Here is a 20,124-nt window from a genome sequence, read left to right as displayed (position 1 = left end):
AGAGGGAGCTAAGATGAAACAGAGACTTGTATTTAATAGATTTCCCTTTATCTTGCCATCTTCATTGCTCAGTATCTTCTGTTTTCTCAAACCTTGTTCCCCTTTTTCTCACTTTCTCTTACACTTTTATTTTCTCAAGCTTTCAAATAGCATCATATTTTAAACATGATGTGTTTTCCTTCAATTAGGGAGAGGATGAACAGCAACAAGGCTCGTTAGAGTGGTCCAACTGTGTAGTCACACACACAAACACACACACACACACACACACACACACACACACACACACACACACACACACACTTCTTTGTTTTACTTTCTTTATCAGGACTTTTCATTGACTTCAATTCATTTTCATTCATTTCTATAGCCTCACCCTGACCCTACGCTTAGCCCTAACCAGTAGTAGTGCATACCTGACCCTAAACTGAACCTAAACTCAATTCACACCTAAGTCCTAAACTAAACCACTAGCCCAAGAGCAGCAAGTGAGGACCAGGTAAACATCCTCACTTTCCAAAAATGTCCTCATTTTAGTGATAAATACAAAAAATGGTTCTCACTCAGCAGCAAGTACAAGAACACACACACACTCATACATATTTTTAATGATGAAAAAAAACATTCAGACTTTGTGGTTAAACCGAAGAATTTCACTTAAAGAGGCATAGATTATTGGCAGAACCAGGATGTTGTCTCTACTGTAACTTGTTAGGGTTAGCCAAAAAAGGTGCCTTTCAAAACTATTAATACCCCTTGAACTTTTTCAAATTTTGTCACTTTAATTCTATAATAATCAATGCATTTCTTGGGGCTTTTGTGACAAGTGAACAAAAATAGTGCATATTTGTGTAGGGGAAGGAAAAAAATAAATAGTTTTTTCATAAATGTTTTTTAAAACAAAAGATTTGAAGAATATGGTGTGCAGGATGCTGCTACAGTCATGTTTTACTGTGTTGATGGTATGTTCATGGTAATGTGTAGTGTTAGTTTTCCAAGAAGTTTTTTTGTTGGAGGTGAAAATGTTCCATTTTGGTCACTACTTGTTTGCTGGATGTCATTCACAAGTATGCACTATTTGGTTGTTTAAAATAAAATCCCAGGAAAATACATGATTAATTACAAAATATGGAAAACTTAATACTTTTGCAACAATGTTTTCCACCATACCTGGGAAAAGTCAAGTAAACATCTCTTGTCAATATATTCATAGAGGCATATGAACAGTGAGTTTTCCTTTACACCAGAGCATTTTGTGAGGACCATAAAATTACAAATTTGAGGTTATTTTCTTGTTGAGCTTAAAATAAGCTTAACAACAAGCCGGATACATGCAATGAAAACAAAATGATTGAAGCAATAATTGAAACAATTTCTAATGAGAACGTTAATGCACAGTATAACATATTTAATCTAACAAATAAAGCATTATCATTAAATAAAAGCCCTGGTGGGCATATCATGCTAAAGAGCTATGTTTATTAAATAATAAATTCAAGGTGACACTTGCTATGTTTTCTTTTTTGCGTACGAAGATTCGTTTTTATAGATACGAATATTTATTATTTCTACAGATGCATGCGTTAAATCAACTTACTGCCACAAAATAATTTTGAAAATAAATGTTAACAATGCATAAAGCAAATAAATAAAACAATAACAAACGTGCACCAAAAGAATCAGCAATGAAATCTGTTAAAATTTGAAAAAGCTGCCTACTTCTAAATAGTAAACCCTTAATTTGCAAATCTTTAAATCATAATTTATTGTGATCTTCTTTAAAACACAACAATATGTTTTTGACTTCTACAGGAATTAGCAGTGTTTGCTAATTGATGTCAAAAACAAAATGTGAAAAAAATTATCAGTTTTTTTAGTCAATAGTCTACTGTTATATAAATAATCAAACCAGTAAAGCAAATGTGTGCTGGGACAGGCTTTGTTAGGACCGTATGAAACACTTGCCCTGCCATCAGACCTTTGATGCTTCCCACCATCTTTAAGAGGCTTTCAGTCATCAAGGGAGAGATGCAGAGAGGAAGGGAAGAGAAGAAAAGCAATGCACAGCAGAGAAGGAGGACACATGGAAAGAACAAGTGTGTACGTGAAGGGGGGCGCTTCCTTTTTGCCTCAAATGGCCATGCTTGGCTGATTCAAATAATGCATGCTCAACAGTATAAGTCTGCAAAGGCCATGCGTCCATAGATCATTGTGAAGTGGCATGTGACCTATAAAAAAGCTGCTTTTTCCCTCCATGTTTACTGTGTCAGCAGAAAAAAAACAGAACCACAAAATAGCAGGATTGCAATAAATTTCCTCTCTGTTCTTCTTTTTCTCATCCTTCTGCCTGTCCTTTTCTTTGTGGTGTTAAAACAATTGCTACCAAGTATCATGCGTCTCAATCTTAAGTTCACAGATTTCGATGTTTCTCCCAATAATTCTTTTTGTAAGCAGTAAAGGAAAGTCTACCACTGCTCAGAGATTGACGAGAAAATTACCAGGTCGTTGCAAGTCTCTGAAAGGCTACGGCCATCCCTTCTACTAATGATCATTAATTACATGTCATTAACTAACATGCCACGGGCTATTCGTCCACATTTGTTATGTGCTATCGACTTCACATTCTGAATTCTCTCCAATTAATTAGATTATTCTAGTCGGCCGGTGCTGTTTCTTAGAGTCTTTTTCTTGATTTTTCTCACAGCCCTCCCAACACGTGGGCCTCACCCATCCCTTCTTTGAAAGAAACTCTTCCACTTTTACATTCTGTCTTCTCCCTGCATTCAGCTTTTATGCAATTAAAATGTTTTCCTCTTTAAGTTTGCTTACATGCTTGACCAGCCTTTGAGTGACGATGCCCTGTGTGCCAGTCATCTCAATCTCTCCATTGTCTGATTGTGGAGCTTAATCAGTCACTGGTTTGTGGCTACTGCTGCCACTGCTGCTGATGAGTCAGTCTATGTCACATCCTCAGGAAGGGATAGGCTAGCAGATTCATTAAGGACATCCAGACTACTCCCTCTTCACTTCACCCCACTTCATGCACATATCCGCTATTCTGCTCACTGGCTGGCACGCTAATTAAATCTCCATACATGATACCACTTGTTAAAGGTCAGAATCAATCACAATATCATTATTCTGTGATTAAACAAGTGTCTTCCCTTCCTGAGTATGCAAAGTTCAGAACAAAACTGTATTTTTAAATAAATAAAATATTTGCTCACCACAATATTAGGAAAGCAATTGAAATATATAACCCTAATTTAGATGGCCTTGATTATCCACAAGACATTTGGGGAAATATCCTGTGGACTGATGACACATAGTGGAACCTTTTGGATGTTGTGCATCCCATGATACCTGGAGTATAACAACAAAGCATTTCAGAACAAAGAGCATTATGCTGATGGTCAAACATAGTGGTGGTAGTAGGATTGTCTGGGGCAGTTTGGTGTAGGGCCTCCTTTTGCGGCCAATACAGCATCAATTCGCCTTGGGAATGACATATACAAGTCCTGCACAGTGGTCAGAGGGATTTTAAGCCATTCTTCTTGCAGGATAGTGGCCAGGTCACTATGTGATACTGGTGGAGGAAAACGTTTCCTGACTCGCTCCTCCAAAACACCCCAAAGTGGCTCAATAATATTTAGATCTGGTGACTGTGCAGGCCATGGGAGATGTTCAACTTCACTTTCATGTTCATCAAACCAATCTTTCACCAGTCTTGCTGTGTGTATTGGTGCATTGTCATCCTGATACCCGGCACCGCCTTCAGGATACAATGTTTGAGCCATTGGATGCACATTTTCCTCAAGAATGGTTCGGTAGTCCTTGGCAGTGACGCGCCCATCTAGCACAAGTATTGGGCCAAGGGAATGCCATGATATGGCAGCCCAAACCATCACTGATCCACCCCCATGCTTCACTCTGGGCATGCAACAGTCTGGGTGGTACGCTTCTTTGGGGCTTCTCCACACCGTAACTCTCCCGGATGTGGAAAAACAGTAAAGGTGGACTCATCAGAGATCAATACATGTTTCGCATTGTCCACAGCCCAAGATTTGCCCTCCTTGCACCATTAACGTTTGGCATTGGCATGAGTGACCAGAGTTTTGGCTATAGCGGCCCTGCCGTGTATATTGACCCTGTGGAGCTCCCGATGGACCGTTCTGGTGGAAACAGGAGCATTGAGGTGCACATTTAATTCTGCCATGATTTGTGCAGCCGTGGTTTTATGTTTTTTGTATACAATCCGGGTTAGCACCCGAACATCCCTTTCAGACAGCTTCCTCTTGCGTCCACAGTTAATCCTGTTGGATGTGGTTCGTCCTTCTTGGTGGTATGCTGACATTACCCTGGATACCGTGGCTCTTGATACATCACAAAGACTTGCTGTCTTGGTCACAGATGCGCCAGCAAGACGTGCACCAACAATTTGTCCTCTTTTGAACTCTGGTATGTCACCCATAATGTTGTGTGCATTTCAATATTTTGAGCAAAACTGTGCTCTTACCCTGCTAATTGAACCTTCACACTTTGCTCTTACTGGTGCAATGTGCAATCAATGAAGACTGGCTACCAGGCTGGTCCAATTTAGCCATGAAACCTCCCACACTAAAATGACAGGTGTTTCAGTTTCATTGTCCAACCCCTGTATATGGAACTATATGAATTATATTCTCTACCAGTCCAGTCTGTCCAGCTCATGCTTAAAACCCAATATGGCTAATTGAAAACAATTCGGCAAAGAAGAGTGGGCCCAAGTTTCTCCACAGTGATGTAAAATGCTCATTGCCAGCTATTGCATAAGATCAATGGCAGCAGCTGCTGCCAAAGGTGGCAGAGCAGTTATTAGATTTAAAGAGCAATTGCTATTTCTAGATCGGGCTACACCGTTTTTGCCATCCTTATTCCCTTAATAAATGAAATCACCGTTTATAAACTTTGTCTAATGGTTTGATTGTGATTGATTGTGACAAAATCAAACACAGATAACATTAAAAGGGTAAATGCTTTTTCACAGCATCAAATAAAAGTTAATGCTAGATAAAAATGCATTGAACTAATTACTTTCTATTTAGTTGACTGACTATGGCTGCTATCCCCTGGTAAAATGTAAAGTTTTTGTTTTTCATAAAAATAATGTCCATCTCAAAGAGGTTTGAAATCCCTCTAGTATAATAAGGAGAAAAACATTGATTATAAATGATCAGAAAATTCAGCTCACCTTCAAGCTTCAAGGTTGTTTTGTGATTTTGTTTTTTCCCCTCACAACTTTCTCTCTCTCTCTCTCTCTCTGTCTTCTGTCTTCCACCTCTGTTGGAGTGATGTCTCAGTTTCACTTCAGCACTGTCAGGCTCTGTAGTTCTTGGTGTGATTGATTTTTTTCTCCCTTCAAATATTTATCATTTGTTGTACCTGCATAACTAACGGTTGCCAGGTGAAAACATCAGCAAACATGAATTAACAATTTATCATCAGAGGCCATCTCATATTGTTGATTTACTTGCTACCAGATCACACAAGTACATCAACTTTGTTTTATAACCTAAAAAGTGTATAGTCAGCCTAATTTACACACATGCCGCCAATAAATGTACAGATTAATGGCATTTTCAAGCTATTCCTAAATAATAGTATACACCCACCTTCACAGTCATGTCTGGTCTTGTATTATGTTAATATACCTATTTAACCAAGATTGATTAAACATATCTCACTAGATGCCATAACTGTCATGCACAGAGATATCTATAGGCCTATATTTTTTATTTCCTCTGTCCTAAATTATTGTGACAAAGTTTCAAAATAGTCTCCAAGGCATCACACAAAGCTAAAAGTTAAGTGTAGTGACAGCTCTTGCACACTGCATCAACCATTCTGCATTCACACAAACGCTTTAGCATGATTTAGTCAGACTCATAAGAAAAAAGTGCATCTTGGTATGCCCTGTGGATGTTTGCACAAAAGACCATTTTCATGTTTTAAGATGTTAAATGATTGGATGTTTTGTCTGCCATGAATCTTAATAAAACAATCAGACTGGGAATACTCCAGCTAATTAATTCTACTCTGCTTTCCTTTAGCTTAATATATTTTTCCCTTAAAACAGTATGTGTAGAGCTAACTATTGTTGGACTTTATGGAACCTGTCATAAAGGAGAAAAAGATTACTCTGATGAAAGATGTTCTCAAATACGAGTCTAACTACACACTTTTTTGCATGTTCGAGACATTAGCTTAGTGAGTTCTAGTGTAATACCACAATAGGCTGCTGCCTGGGTAATAAGTCATGTTGGGAAATTTCTTCAATACTATTTATTCAATTGTTAACAATTTTATAGTGAAGTGAAACCAACTGGGAACACCGCAACTCGGCTAAGAAAAGGTAGGCCATGTAAAATTTACAGAACAAGGAGAACGGATGCTGAGAGACAGTGGGCAGAGATTGACAACTTTCTGCAGAGTCAATAGCTACAGTCCTTTGGAAATAAACATGACCTTTAGATAAGCTAAAGAATATTTCATTGAGAGCTGTATGGAATATATTTATGCAACTGCATCAAAGTCTTACATCACCAAGTGTGATGCAAAGTATTAGACGTAATGGTATAAAGGACACTGCCACTGCACTCTACAGCAGTAGAGATGTGTTCTATAGAATGATGAATTATGCCTCTCTGTCTGCCAATTGTAGAGATGAGTGAGGGTTTGTGAGTTTCCTGATGAACGTCACTTGCCTCACTCTATTATTTCAAGTGTAACGATTGGTACGGAGAACATTATGATGGTGTGGCTCTTGCAGAAACTTGGGCGTGGTTCCTTAGTTCCAGTGAAATGAATTCGTTGTGGAAGAAGTTGCCAGGCCAACCCTTTGGGAAGATTTAGAGAAGAGACTGAGAGTCGGGCCTTCTTGTCCGACATTAGTATCTGACCTTGTAAATTCACCATTGGAAGAATAGTCAAAAATTCTCATAAACCTTTCACTGCTAAACCTTTTGGAAACCATTTCCAGAGAAGTTGAAGCTGTTAGAGCTACAAAGGATGGGTCAACATCAGATAGTGATAGTAGGGAGACTAGGTTGCATGTTTTGTGGGAACCTCAAGCAATTTGATTGGTTGGGGGGGGGGGGGGGGCAGTAGGAGTGGGTTGCGCCGAGGTGCCTTTATTCAAAAATGACTATTGACAGCAAGAATGAAGCATTTATATTTTGCAGAACAGTGGGCCTTTTGTTGGGAACCACCAGTGCACAGTATAAATTGCTTAATGAAAGCAGCTTAATAAAAAATACAGACTTAGATGAAAATAAGCTTGGACAGTTACTGTATCTAAAATGTTGGAAGGACTGAAAAAAAAAAAAATAACCATGGCATAATGGCAATATCTGTGGTGTTGATTTTATGTTGTATGAAAAAGTCAGTGAATTTTACTATAGAATCCTTCAAAGATCATGAACCAAAAAGTGCCCTACAAATGAAATATCTACACTGAAATAAACAAGGCTCAGTCTCTCCTAGACATGGAAATTGACTGAGCTTTTACTGTAACTAATTATATGTGCTCTCTTTCAGACTCTAACCTTGAAAACTGGCTCAGAGTTTATCTGTTCTTTCTTTCTAGGTGAAACGACTAAAGGAGCTACATCCATTAACATTTACTTTTCCTTCCCATAGAACCTACTCCTGGATCAGTGCTTCTTTGTTCTCTTTGTGTCTCTGTTCTGTTCTCTCAAACCCCCAGTTGGTCGTGGCAGATGGCCGCTCACACTGAGCCTGGTTCTGCTGGAGGTTTCTTCCTGTTAAAAGGGAGTTTTTCCTCTCCGCTGTCGCTACATGCATGCTCAGTATGAGGGATTGCTGCAAAGTCAATGCCAGTGACTGTCCACTGTCTCTACATGCTCATCCGGGAGGAGGGAATGCTGCAAGTCACTGACTGGATGCAATCTGCTGGGTTTCCTAAGATAGAAAAACCTTTTATCCAATTTGAATAAAAAGCTAACTCCGACTGCACTGTTCAATTGTTAGGATTAATTGGAATGTATGTACCTGGCTGTTGTGAAGTGCCTTGAGACAACATGTGTTGTGAATTGGCGCTATATAAATAAAACTGAATTTAATTTAATTTAATTACTGTTAGTTTTCTGCTAATTACTGACTGTACTCTAAGATCTCTGTTGAATACATGGCAGTTGTCATGATTTTGCTTTAACAAAGTACTTATGTAGCTATTGTTTTTTTTTTTTCGGTTGTCATCACAAAATATAAAATCAGATGAACATTAGTGGCTGGGGGTGAATTGAATAGAATTGGTAATTTGCTTTGACTTGTCTGTTTGCTCAGTTCTGCAGTGAAACTCAAACAGGCATTGCTTTTATTAGGGGAAAATTCAATGTTGACATGATTTTTTTACATTGAAAACAGTAAACCCACATAGTGTCAGGATTTGCCTGGGTTAGGTGCTTAAGTTTGTTTGTGGATCTATTCCTCCCTGTTTATGTTCTTGTGTTGCTGTTATTTTAGTTGACCAATTGTAGATTTAAGTTCTTGGTTCATTCTTGAGTTTAGATATTTCTGTTACATCCCTGGCTCATCTGTGTTAATTAGCCTTCCTCCTTCAGTTGCTCTTCATTCTTCCTTCCACCAGTTGCTTCACATTTAATCTAAATAGCTCCTTTAGTTCACTGGTCATTTCTCCACCCTGCCTCTGTATTTAAACACTCAGGGTTTCATTGTTCGCCGCTAGATTTATCATGCCCAGCTTGTCCATGACTGTTTGCCTGCCCGATCCATGGCCGTCTTATCGCTTTGGCGCCATGTCCCACTCACTCCTCTGTAAGTTATCAGTTTAGATATTATTACAACTTTACTCACCATGCGGCTCCGATGTTCCTGCTTGCACTATAGGTCCTGTTCAACCCCAGCTTCATATGACAGTCATGACAGAATTATCCATTTTCTTCAATCATCCTGGCAGGTTGGTCACTTAGCATAGCATTGCAAGACAAAAATACTAATTCTAATTGGCCAATCACACAAAGGACATAAAGCATGGTGGAATACATTTTTAAAGTTTCCTTCTTTCTGTCTTTATGCATTGTCTTTAGGATTAATTAATGGACAAAAATATAGTAAACAAACTCAGTTTTTGTTAGAAATGCTGTAATTGCCCAAAAAATGGGCAAATCAAGTAAGTCAGTAAAAAGTGCCATAAAGGTATATTAAATAATTAAATACCAATTGCTGCAATGGTTATTTGTTTAAGCTTTAAGTTAACAAATAAAATAACACTGTAGTCTAACGTGCCATTAACTTGGTGAAGTTACAGCCAGTAGAATAAGCCCTTACAACAGTTCAAACACAGATTAGGCCATACATCAGAGAATGTTAGAGTGCTGATCTCTTTCACTCCCCCACTAATCGCATTGAGCAACTCCAGCTTTCTTGTGCTTGCTGCCCGCTCTCATTTTTCTGCACTCTGTATCTACTGATCCCTCCGCACAGTCCAGAAGAGAGCTCTTTTTGTGTCGGTGCTGGCAGCCAGACACAAGCAAAGAGATGGATACGGCTGAGAGTGACCTGATTCTGCATCAGTGTCTGGCCCCTACGCAAATATAGAGGCTCCCTTCTCCTGTCCCTCTGTCTTTACGATAAATCCATCCATCTGTAAAACCTTGTTTCATGCTGATGAACCCTTAACTATTAGACTTGAACATACATTTGTTACCTGTTTGGATATAAGGCAAAACAAATAAATAAGGCAAAATGGATTCAAAGTTTTTACTTGGATGCAAAACATCTCCTGAAATCTGATTTAGTAATTTTGAATTCAAAATCTTAAAAGCTTTAAATATTTAAACAATTAGCAGGACGCATGCAAAACAAGGTTGAGGGCAACAGTGATGTCATTAGCTTCTGGTCTACAAATGCCATGTTTTAGTTGTGGTGTTTTCAAAAAGGTTTCTGCTTCCTGATTGACCTGAAATATAAAGTATATTTGGTTAGAATAAGGAAAAAAGATGGCCATGATTGGCAACCAGCAGGAATTTCACTCAGGATTTTTTGTGTCCCACTTAGGCAGATAGAGTTCAGATAATTAATTTCTTAATGATTTAAAGTACTTTATTTAAAAATTTTTTTTATTAATCTTAGAATAAATGAGGGGAACTTTGTTATCTCTAGAAGGAGCATTCAATCATCAAAGGCCCAAAAGTACTTTGTTTTGTTTCCGATAGATCCTGTTAACCTTTAAACCCAGGAATGATGAGCTGTAATCTACCATGTCCTCAGCTGGAACTATTGAGGACATGAAAAGGGTGTTTTTGGGTTGTCCCATAAACGAGGAATAAGACTAAATTGATGAGGGCTTTGGTGCTGGTTGCTGTATAGGAACTGACCTTGATTCTCATCAGCAAACCATTAGTCTAACAACATAATTTAATAAGAACAACAGCATAATTTTGAAAACAAAATGTCCAGTCCTGACAACAGCATCTTCTGAAAAGGTCCCTAAGTAAAGACAGGAGAAGATTAGAGAACTTCAGGAAATGAGTATAAAGATAATATTTTTTTGTGTATTCTCAGGTCAGTGTTAGTGTGTATGTTCTTTTTCCTTTCTACCTTTATCTCAAACCCTCTACTGTATGACATTCTCCTGACCCACATTTAGGTTGTCTCTATCAATCATTCATCCCACTCCATATAACCCCATGATGTAGCCTCAAGCTTGTGCCCTAAACCAGCAATGTTCCATTTGTCTAATGAAAGCAGTCCCCCATATTTCTTCTATATCTTGTTCTAAGGGCTCCGACGATGATGACGGCCCTTTGTTATAGGTTGTGCAGAGACCATGGCGTTGCACAATTTATTGGAAGCCCCCAGAGTGCACTTCCAGGAAGACAAATGGAAAATGAGACATAAACAAAAAGACCTGTGTCCCTTCAACTGCATTCCATCAGACATTTTCAAAACCTTAGGGCATCTTTAGATTTAAAAATGTTTTGTATCTAAATCATTTTCTTTCATGCACCTAATTTTTGGTCAACCAGACATATTTATTTTGTTTAAAGGGGTGTTTTAGTGTCAGTCTGTGGTTTTCTTGGATCATGTTTACTATGAGGACCCACAGTCCTTAAATCACAGTGCTGCTAACAGTGGCTCTCAAAGTGCTGTGAAAAAGTATTAGCTTAAAGTCTAAAAACCTAAAATTATTATTTTGAAAACTTTCAGAGATCGACTTAATGCTGTGCTTTAATGCTTGTCCTGCGGCATAACCTAGGTGCACTTACTAGGTGCCAAGTTACATCTAAAGGATGTACATTCTCCTTCAGGATTTTGTGGTACAGAGTATTATTTATGGTTCCATATATTATGGCAATTCATCCAGGTCCTGAAGTAATTAGGCAGTCCCAGACCATCACACCACCACCATGTTAGTTTGTCTATTGGTATGCTGCTCTCTTTCTGTAATTTTAGTTTTATGCTTGCTGTAACGGGATGCACACCTTTCAAAAAGTTTTGTCCCATCAGTCAAGATGTTTTTTGGCAAGTGTAAGATGGCCTTTTGTGTTTTTTGGTCAGCAATAGGTATTGATCTTGTAACTATTTCAGATGCCATTTTGCCAAGTCTTTGTTTGCATGGAAAAGGTGCAACAGTAAAATAGTATGTCTGTGTGGACAGGGCCAGAATTACGTTTTTTTATTATTTCAGAATAATAAATCCTTACATGCTGGACTATGTCTGTGTAATAAACCAAGTGTTTTATCATATTAGGATTTCTCAGCTTGAATTCATTGTTTTACTTACCTCATAACTATTCCAAACAACCAAGGAAAGATATTGTTTTAAAATTAAGTTCTAAAGGAAGTTTTTCTCAAACTTATTTCAATCAATGGTTATTGTTTAATTATTCAATATTTACTTCAATTACTTTATGACTTTGGACAGTTCTGATGACATTATTGTTTTTTTTCTCTTTTGCTTGATACAAAACCTTCTTTATTATTCTTTTTGACCTAAAGTAGCAACCTTTAGTTGATATAAAAATGTGTCCCTGGACAGTTTTAGAAATACGTTATAGTTTCCTCCCCTATTGCCAGCTGAAGCATATTGATCAAAGGAGTACTTCTCTAATTTGAGTCTCTTTCCCATTTGGTCAGTAAAACCAAGGTTACTCTGACCAGGCGTTTTGCAGTGATTTGCCTCACAGTCCAGTAATGGCAGAGCAATTCTTTTTTTCACTTTGAATCACTTTAGTGAGTATCTTGCTGCACCAGCATTTCAGCAGTTTCTGTTGCATTGGGTGGACGGTGGGGAATAGTGTACTGACAGAGCAGCCTCCAGCACTATTAAAGAAGCAGAGCCTGCAGTCTTCTTCCATTTTCTAACTTCTTTCCTTTTTTGCTGCATCCTACAAAAAGAACAACTAATGAATAACTTATATAAAACTGTAATACACTTTCTTTGATATTCAGAATATTTTTTGACACCTGGAACACACCTCCTGTGCTTACTGATTATCATGTTAACATGTTATTTCACTTCGATTTTAATTTTATGAGGTAACAAAATCACTGTAAAGTGCCTTAAAATTGCTTTGGGGAACATCGTGGTGCATATACAAAACTGAGTTTCATATTTCTTATTTATATTTTTCCTCGCTTTTTTGCAGCTCTTAACCATTGACGATGACTTTTGTGGCCTGGACATGAACGCACCTCTGGGTGTGTCCGAGATGGTGCACGGCAAGCCTCTCTTTTCAGACGCCATTGACAAAATGACCTCTGTGATTGCCTACGTCTACAAGAACCACTCATTGGTCTTCGTGGGTACCAAAAGTGGACGACTCAAGAAGGTAAAGATCAGACTTTGGGTTGACAAATGCATTATAGATGGTTTAATCAATGGGAGCAGAGATTTGGTTTCTGTCTGTTAGAATGTGTAGTAAGAGCTGGGCACTGGGAATACAGGTTTGGAAGATGGATAGTAGTAGAAAGGCGGATTGACTTTCAGACGAATCTACTGAATCGGCTGTATTTGCAGCATGAAGGTGTGTGTGCTTGAATGAAAGAGGGGTAGAGTGAATAGCAGTGAGTGTCCTTTACATTCAAATAAATTGTGTATGTGTGTGTGTTTTGAGGAAAGGGAATCACAAAGGCCCCTTAGGGGGTTTTCTTTTTACTGCCAAGCCTATCTGATATCTTTCAAAGTTCTGCTCATACCCGGCCCCATATATCACACATACACTGGTTTACACCCAGAATCAGGAGGATCTGCTATAATTTTCCCTTATTTTGGACTTGTATAAAATCCAGAGCCCTGGGGGCAAATTGTTGCACACATCAGCATTTTCAAGAACTTGCTAGACAGCACAGATCAGCATGTTGCAGAATTGATTTGACAAAGTTTATTATCTCTTTTGCGAGGCAAATTAAGAAGTCAGAATGAGGTGAAATGCATAATGTATTAAGTTGTTTATGTAACAATAATGGCATACAATAGAATCGCAAGGAACGATGCAAATCACACTTCTTCATTGTGACTAACAATTTTCATTTTGCTATTGAAACCTCAATGTATCTTTATAGATTATATCAGTGAACAATCCCTTTCAAAAGGTTTTATACAGGATGAAGTTTTTCATGTTGCCTCTCATTATATTGTGACTTTGTTGTGTATAAATGTGAAGTAGTAAAAAATAACATTTGATTGCAGAGGTTTGTTAGAGAGCATTGTTGACCAAAACAAACCTGAGAAATCTAAAGCAGGGATGGGTTATAACCTGCACCTGAAAGGCCAGACAAGAAGAGTATTAATCAGCAAAGCAATCTAGAGTTCCATTGTAAATGTGAAGGACCTGCAAGGGTCCACAGCTCAGGTATAAGAATGGGTTAAAAAAGCAGCTACTAGTCGTACTCTCAAGAAATCAAATTTTTATACAAGAGTAGCAGAAAGAATTCCATAAGAAAACTGTGTTATTGATTTACACAAGCCATGTAGGTGATGAAGGAAACATGTAGAAGAAGGTGCTCTGGTCAGATAAGATCAGCATGGAACTTTTTATCCCACATGCAAAATGCCACGCATGTTGGAAAACTAACTCTGCACATCACCCTAAATATATAATTTCCTGTGAGGAAACATAGTACTCTCCACAGCACACCATGCTGTGGGGATATTTTTCTTCAGCAGAGATGGAGACTATCTCGGATGAAACCAAATGCAGTCCACAGTAATCCAATTTTTATTTTCAAAATTTCAAAAAAAATAAAACATTTTCTACTCGGCGACATTTGCAAGTCACCATTTGAAGGCAAAATGTTCCGTGAGGCACAAGTAAAAAAAGGTTTGAGTTAGTACTGATACCAAGGGCATTTTCCAATACCTTCAACTGTAACTGTCTCTCCTTGAGTTCATGTCAAACTCTGTGTGAATTCAGAGCCCTTGGCTAAACAGGATTTGTCCCCTCAGAGTTAAGAAGTAGTGGATAAGCTGGATTTTGGAGTGTTGTTGCTTCCACCATAGACTCCCTTCGTGCCCCTGTGCTCTTTTGTGTGTGGCAGACCTTTTCACAGCTAATGGTATAATGCACTGCTGTAAAGTATGGTAGAAGCAGGTACTCTGTGTACCTTTACACTGCTTTCTCACAAATATATGTACACAGATACTCTTGGGACTGAAAGTACAACTGAACTAAATAAGAGATTGGCATGACCAGTGAGCTGAGATGGAGAGAAGATACTGGGCAGAGATTTCTGAAGCAAAGAGTGTTGACAGGTAAAGTTTTTATATATATATATATAAATATACACTGCTCAAAAAAACAAAAGGAACACTTAAACAACGCAATATAACTCCAAGTAAGTCAAACTTCTGTGAAATCAAACTGTCCACTTAGGAAGCAACACTGATTGACAATCAATTTCACCACTGTTCTGCAAATGGAATAGACAACAGGGGGAAATCTTTGGCGATTAGCAAGACACACTCAATAAAGGAGTGGTTCTGCAGGTGGGGACCACAGACCACCTCTCAGTACCTATGCTTTCTGGCTGATGTTTTAGTCACTTTTGAATGTTGGTGGTGCTTTCACACTCGTGGTAGCATGAGACGGACTCTACAACCCACACAAGTGGCTCAGGTAGTGCAGCTCATCCAAGATCACACATCAATGTGAGCTGTGGAAAGAAGGTTTGCTGTGTCTGTCAGCATAGTGTCCAGAGCCTGGAGGCGCTACCAGGAGACAGGCCAGTACACCAGGAGACGTGGAGCAGGACGTAGGAGGGCAACAACCCAGCAGCAGGAACGCTACCTCCGCCTTTGTGCAAGGAGGAGCACTGCCAGAGCCCTGCAAAATGACTTCCAGCAGGCCTCAAATGTGCATGTGTCTGCACAAACGGTTAGAAACCGACTCCATGAGGATGGTATGAGGGCCCGACGTCCACAATTGGGGGTTGTGCTCTCCGTGCAGGATGCTTGGCATTTGCCAGAGAACACCAGGATTGACAAATTCGCCACTGGCGCCCTGTGCTCTTCACAGATGAAAGCAGGTTCACACTGAGCACATGTGACAGACGTGACAGAGTGTGGAGAAACCGTGGAGAGCGATCTGCTGCCTGCACCATCCTTCAGCATGACCGGTTTGGCAGTGGGTCAGTGCTCGCCAGAGGTAGCCTGACTGCCATTAGGTACCGAGATGAGATCCTCAGACCCCTTGTGAGACCATATGCTGGTGCGGTTGGCCCTGGGTTCCTCCTAATGCAGGACAATGCTAGACCTCATGTGGCTGGAGTGTGTCAGCAGTTCCTCCAAGATGAAGACATTGAAGCTATGGACTGGCCCGCCCGTTCCCCAGACCTGAATCCGATTGAGCACATCTGGGACATCATGTCTCGCTCCATCCACCAATGTCACGTTGCACCACAGACTGTCCAGGAGTTGGCGGATGCTTTAGTCCAGGTCTGGAAGGAGATCTCTCAGGTGACCATCCGCCGTCTCATCAGGAGCATGTCCAGGCGTTGTAGGGAGGTCATACAGGCACGTGGAGGCCACACACAATACTGAGCCTCATTTTGACTTGTTTTAAGGACATTACATCAAAGTTGGATTAGCCTCTAGTGTGTTTTTCCACTTTAATTTTGTGTGTTACTCCAAATCCAGGTCTCCATTGGTTAATAAATCTGATTTCCATTGATGATTTTTGTATGATTTTGTTGTTAGCACATTCAACTTTGTACATAACAAAGTATTCAATGAGAATATTTAATTCAGATCTAGGATGTGTTATTTTAGTGTCCCTTTTATTTTTTATGAGCAGTGTATGTATATATATATATATATATATAATTGCCAAATACAGATGGACTTTATCCGTTCTTCCGTCTGTCAATTCAGATTGAAAGTCCCACCTAATCAGAAATACCTGCCATAAGTTCAGAGGTAACTTAGATTGTTTTTACATTTATACTTTACAAATTGCTTAAAACATGACAGAAAACTCAGATTTCTGAGTGTAAAAAGGCATGGAAATTCTGACATGAATAATGTGTAGAATTACATGGTTTTCTAAATAGTCCATTTTAAAGATACATTTTTATTTCGTAAATTAACATTTGGAAATTTAAATTACTTTAAAATTGTATCTTGCATGAATCTATCCACAAACCTTTTTTTAAAATAGTTCTTGGCAACCAAACAAAAAAATCAGGTTATAAACATATTGTATCTTCAGACAAAGACCCCTCACAGACGCTTACACAAAGGCAATCAATATTATGTGTCAACATAGGCGTGCACACACAGCACCATTACAATCCCATTCTTCACTCTCTTGTACACACTTCCCCTCCACTGTCATTAGCTGTATACCATTAGATGACATCACAGGCAATAAAAGACAACAACAAGACAATAAAAAGTCTGAGCTCAAGTCCACCTCCTTCATCAGTGACTTTATAACCACTGGACTGATGGATGATGATTTATACACAGTCCTCCACCTTACTTTTCCACCCTTTAGTCCCCGCCCATTTGGTCCTCTCAGACCATAGCACACACTGCTTGTATTTCAGTCTGCTTTTTTGTGTTGTATTTATGGTGATGTGACTAACACATCAGCCTGAATAATTTTAAGCATTACGAGAGAGTGTACAGACTTTAATGGAGTACTTCTTTGACGGGTTAAATGTTGGTGTTTACAGGCTCACGTTTATGACATCATGAACTGACACTGAGCAGGAAGCTGAGTGAATTAAATAAAATTTCCTTGTTAAACTGTGTAACATAATCGGGGTGAGTGTAAAATTTCTAAAGTGCAATGTGAGGCTTGTGGAAGTGCAATCGGAAATAGCTCCAATATGACTATACTTATTGCATAATGTATACTCCAGCCCTTTCACCCATCTTTACTTGCACAAGGCATAGTTAGCCCTGACCCTAAGATCATCCTCACATTGAACTGGAAATCAGTTGCAGATTTAACTTTGGTTTGGGTCCACTTACATAAATGTCTTGACCTAGTTTAAGCTTTGGAAAAGTAGCATAATAGTTTTCTTTTGCAGACACATAGAAGTGGAGGTAAAATGATCATTAAAAATAGTTAGATTGAAAAGACAAAATTACTGCCAATCTTATTTTGCCCTTTAATTAGTCATTCTATGAAGTGAATACCATCTAAAATTTCTAAATTTTATTACAGATCTCGAAAAAAAATTATTTGCACAAAAATCAGCCCATTCCATAAGTACCTATGCCGTTTCCTCTTAAACATCATGTTGTTGTAGTTGATCATAGTTTCTAAAATTTGAAAATGGTAATCCCCAACTTTGACTTTCCTTGGACTCAAAATATGACATGATGAAGGCCAATTTATTTTAGGCACTAAAATAACATGTGGAGCAAAACTATTCTAACATGTGGATGTTATCAAATCTTACATTTCTATCAAAACACGCATCATGCCCCCTTGTTAAATATGGTACAGGTTCTGTGATGCTATGGGCCTGTTTCTCTTCTGGGAACCTTGTTAGAGTGCATGACATGAAGGATATTTGCTGTACTTTATGAGTAGTCTCAGAATAAATTGTTGGATCTTTCAACAGGGTACTGATCAAAAACCAGCACATAAATGGTTCGCTGGACATTAAATGAACCTTTCCTAGGGCTTTTGTATGTCCCAGAAGTAAATCCTATAGAAAACATGTGAGATGAAGTGAGCAGAGCACCAGACTAAGGTCTCTACACCATCTAGACTCGCAGTGTGGTCTGTTTCTTTCTTCAATTTCTACACAACATCGACCTCTCTTAAATTACAGTGCTACTTAGCACTCATCAAAACCATATATTTTGTGCTGTTTACATTTCCCCACCCTTGTTCTCTAACAAGGGTTTTTTATTCACCTCTCTGCCTTTAGCCGTCTGTCTATCCATGGCTAAGTGGAGCTGTGGTGTGAGAGCTCTTTGATGCCTACCTCCTGCTTCTGGGACTGAATAGACCATATGGCTTTTGTCAGTCTGTCTGTCGGTCAGTTTGTGTGTTCATTGGTCTGTGATAAACATGTGAGGAGATGAAGGTGTTGGAGATAAAAGACTGAGGCTGGGTAAGCTTTAAACCCATTTACTGCAGGTCAATACACAGCAGCAGGTCAAGGAGAAAGACTTAACCTCTATAGACTTCAATTTTGTTTATGGTCATCTGATCATATAACATATTAGCATGACCTATAACTCTTGATGTTTAAACAAATGTATTATAGTCACAGATTGCCACTCTTTGCATATTTTTTTAAAGTACGTAAAGATGGACCCATTACGCCCATGCAGAAGCAAATGCATACACTACTGGACAGAAGCAGGCCAGTTATCTGCATGGGGTTGAGGCTTGAGAGGTAGACTAGGGGACAAGAGGAAGGTGTAGAGGGAGAAAGTGGAGAGAAAAGAGAGCAAAACGATGAGATTGAGAACTACCTGCTGAGGTGCTAATGCATCTTCCCTCTGTCAGTCCCAATAGGGGAGCATTGGCACTCAATACAATGAGCAGCTAACCTTGAACTTGACATCAACAGTGGCACGAGAATTAGCAAGCTGGAACATGCAAGGCAATTGAGACTGGAAGAGCTTATTGTGCCTTTATCCTAGATATTTCCAAAAATTCCAAACAGCCATTTTGTGTACATAACTTCTGAACTAATGAGGCAGAACACAAACATGAATTCTGGTTTCTTTTTAACAACTATAATATAAGAGCCTTGCGATGGATTGGTGACCTGTCCAGGGTGTGCCCTTCCTCTCGCCCGTAGACTGATGGAGATAGGCACCAGCTCCCCTGTTACCCACTTGGAATAAGCGGTATAGAAGATGAATGAATGAATATAAGAGGACATGAGAAAATAATTCAAAATAGGTTTTTATATCCTTGCTGCCGTGAACAGCACTAATTTTTATTAAGGGTAGCAGGGACTTAATGCCATGTTTTATATGCTGTAAAATGCAGTTTTACTCAAATTATAAACCAAACGCAAAATGAGTTCATACTTTAAACTGCCTTCTAGAAAGTTTAAAGCCTAGTAATTTGTTGTAACTTGTTCAGCCTTCCTGGTATCTGCTGAATGTCTTGCTCTCCCTTGTTTTCATGCAGACTGAATGACTAGGGATAGGCAATTGTCATATTGTTTATCATTAACTCGGAAAAGTTTTATTGTGATAAGAATTTTGTTTTATTATGATAAATTCTAATTATGTTTGCAAACTGCTGAAAACATACATTATAGTAGGGATTTTAACTTTTATTCCATTTATGATTACATTGAAAGATCATAGGGGAGTGATGTGCCATGCGGTCTCAGGTCTCTGGGTCCATGGCTGGGTCTGCTCTGGCATAGGCGTCTGCCAGCGGGGCCTGTGGGCTTGTCACTGCAGCTCCCTGGGGCTTCTGCACTGTGGCTGCTGGGTGGTTCCCCTGGGGCTCTACTCTGCTCTTTTCTGAGGGTGTTGCGGTTGTTCCAGCGGTGGTCATCCCGAGGATCCCACGCTCTGGAAGGCCTTTGGATGTCTGTGGTACAGATCTCCTCCGTGTCTGTCTTGGGTCCAGGGCAGTAGGTCTGTGACTCCTCACACTTGCTATTGCA

At 39.1% G+C, this 20,124-nt stretch overlaps 1 protein-coding gene across 2 annotated transcripts in view; it reads left to right on the top strand.

The window, feature by feature from the left end:
- plxna4 (plexin A4) overlaps positions 1-20,124 on the top strand; it is a 333,778-nt gene that overhangs the window by 35,965 nt on the left and 277,689 nt on the right. For both annotated transcript variants that reach the window (XM_047389857.1, XM_047389856.1), the window contains exon 3: positions 12,672-12,854. In XM_047389857.1, coding sequence (XP_047245813.1) covers positions 12,672-12,854 — 183 coding nt within the window. The remainder of the gene's footprint in view (positions 1-12,671; positions 12,855-20,124) is intronic.

This window comes from Girardinichthys multiradiatus, chromosome 17 (assembly GCF_021462225.1).
Source record: "Girardinichthys multiradiatus isolate DD_20200921_A chromosome 17, DD_fGirMul_XY1, whole genome shotgun sequence".
Lineage (NCBI taxonomy): Eukaryota > Metazoa > Chordata > Actinopteri > Cyprinodontiformes > Goodeidae > Girardinichthys > Girardinichthys multiradiatus.
Note: the sequence above shows the minus strand (reverse complement) of the source record. Positions and strands in the feature narration are given on the sequence as shown.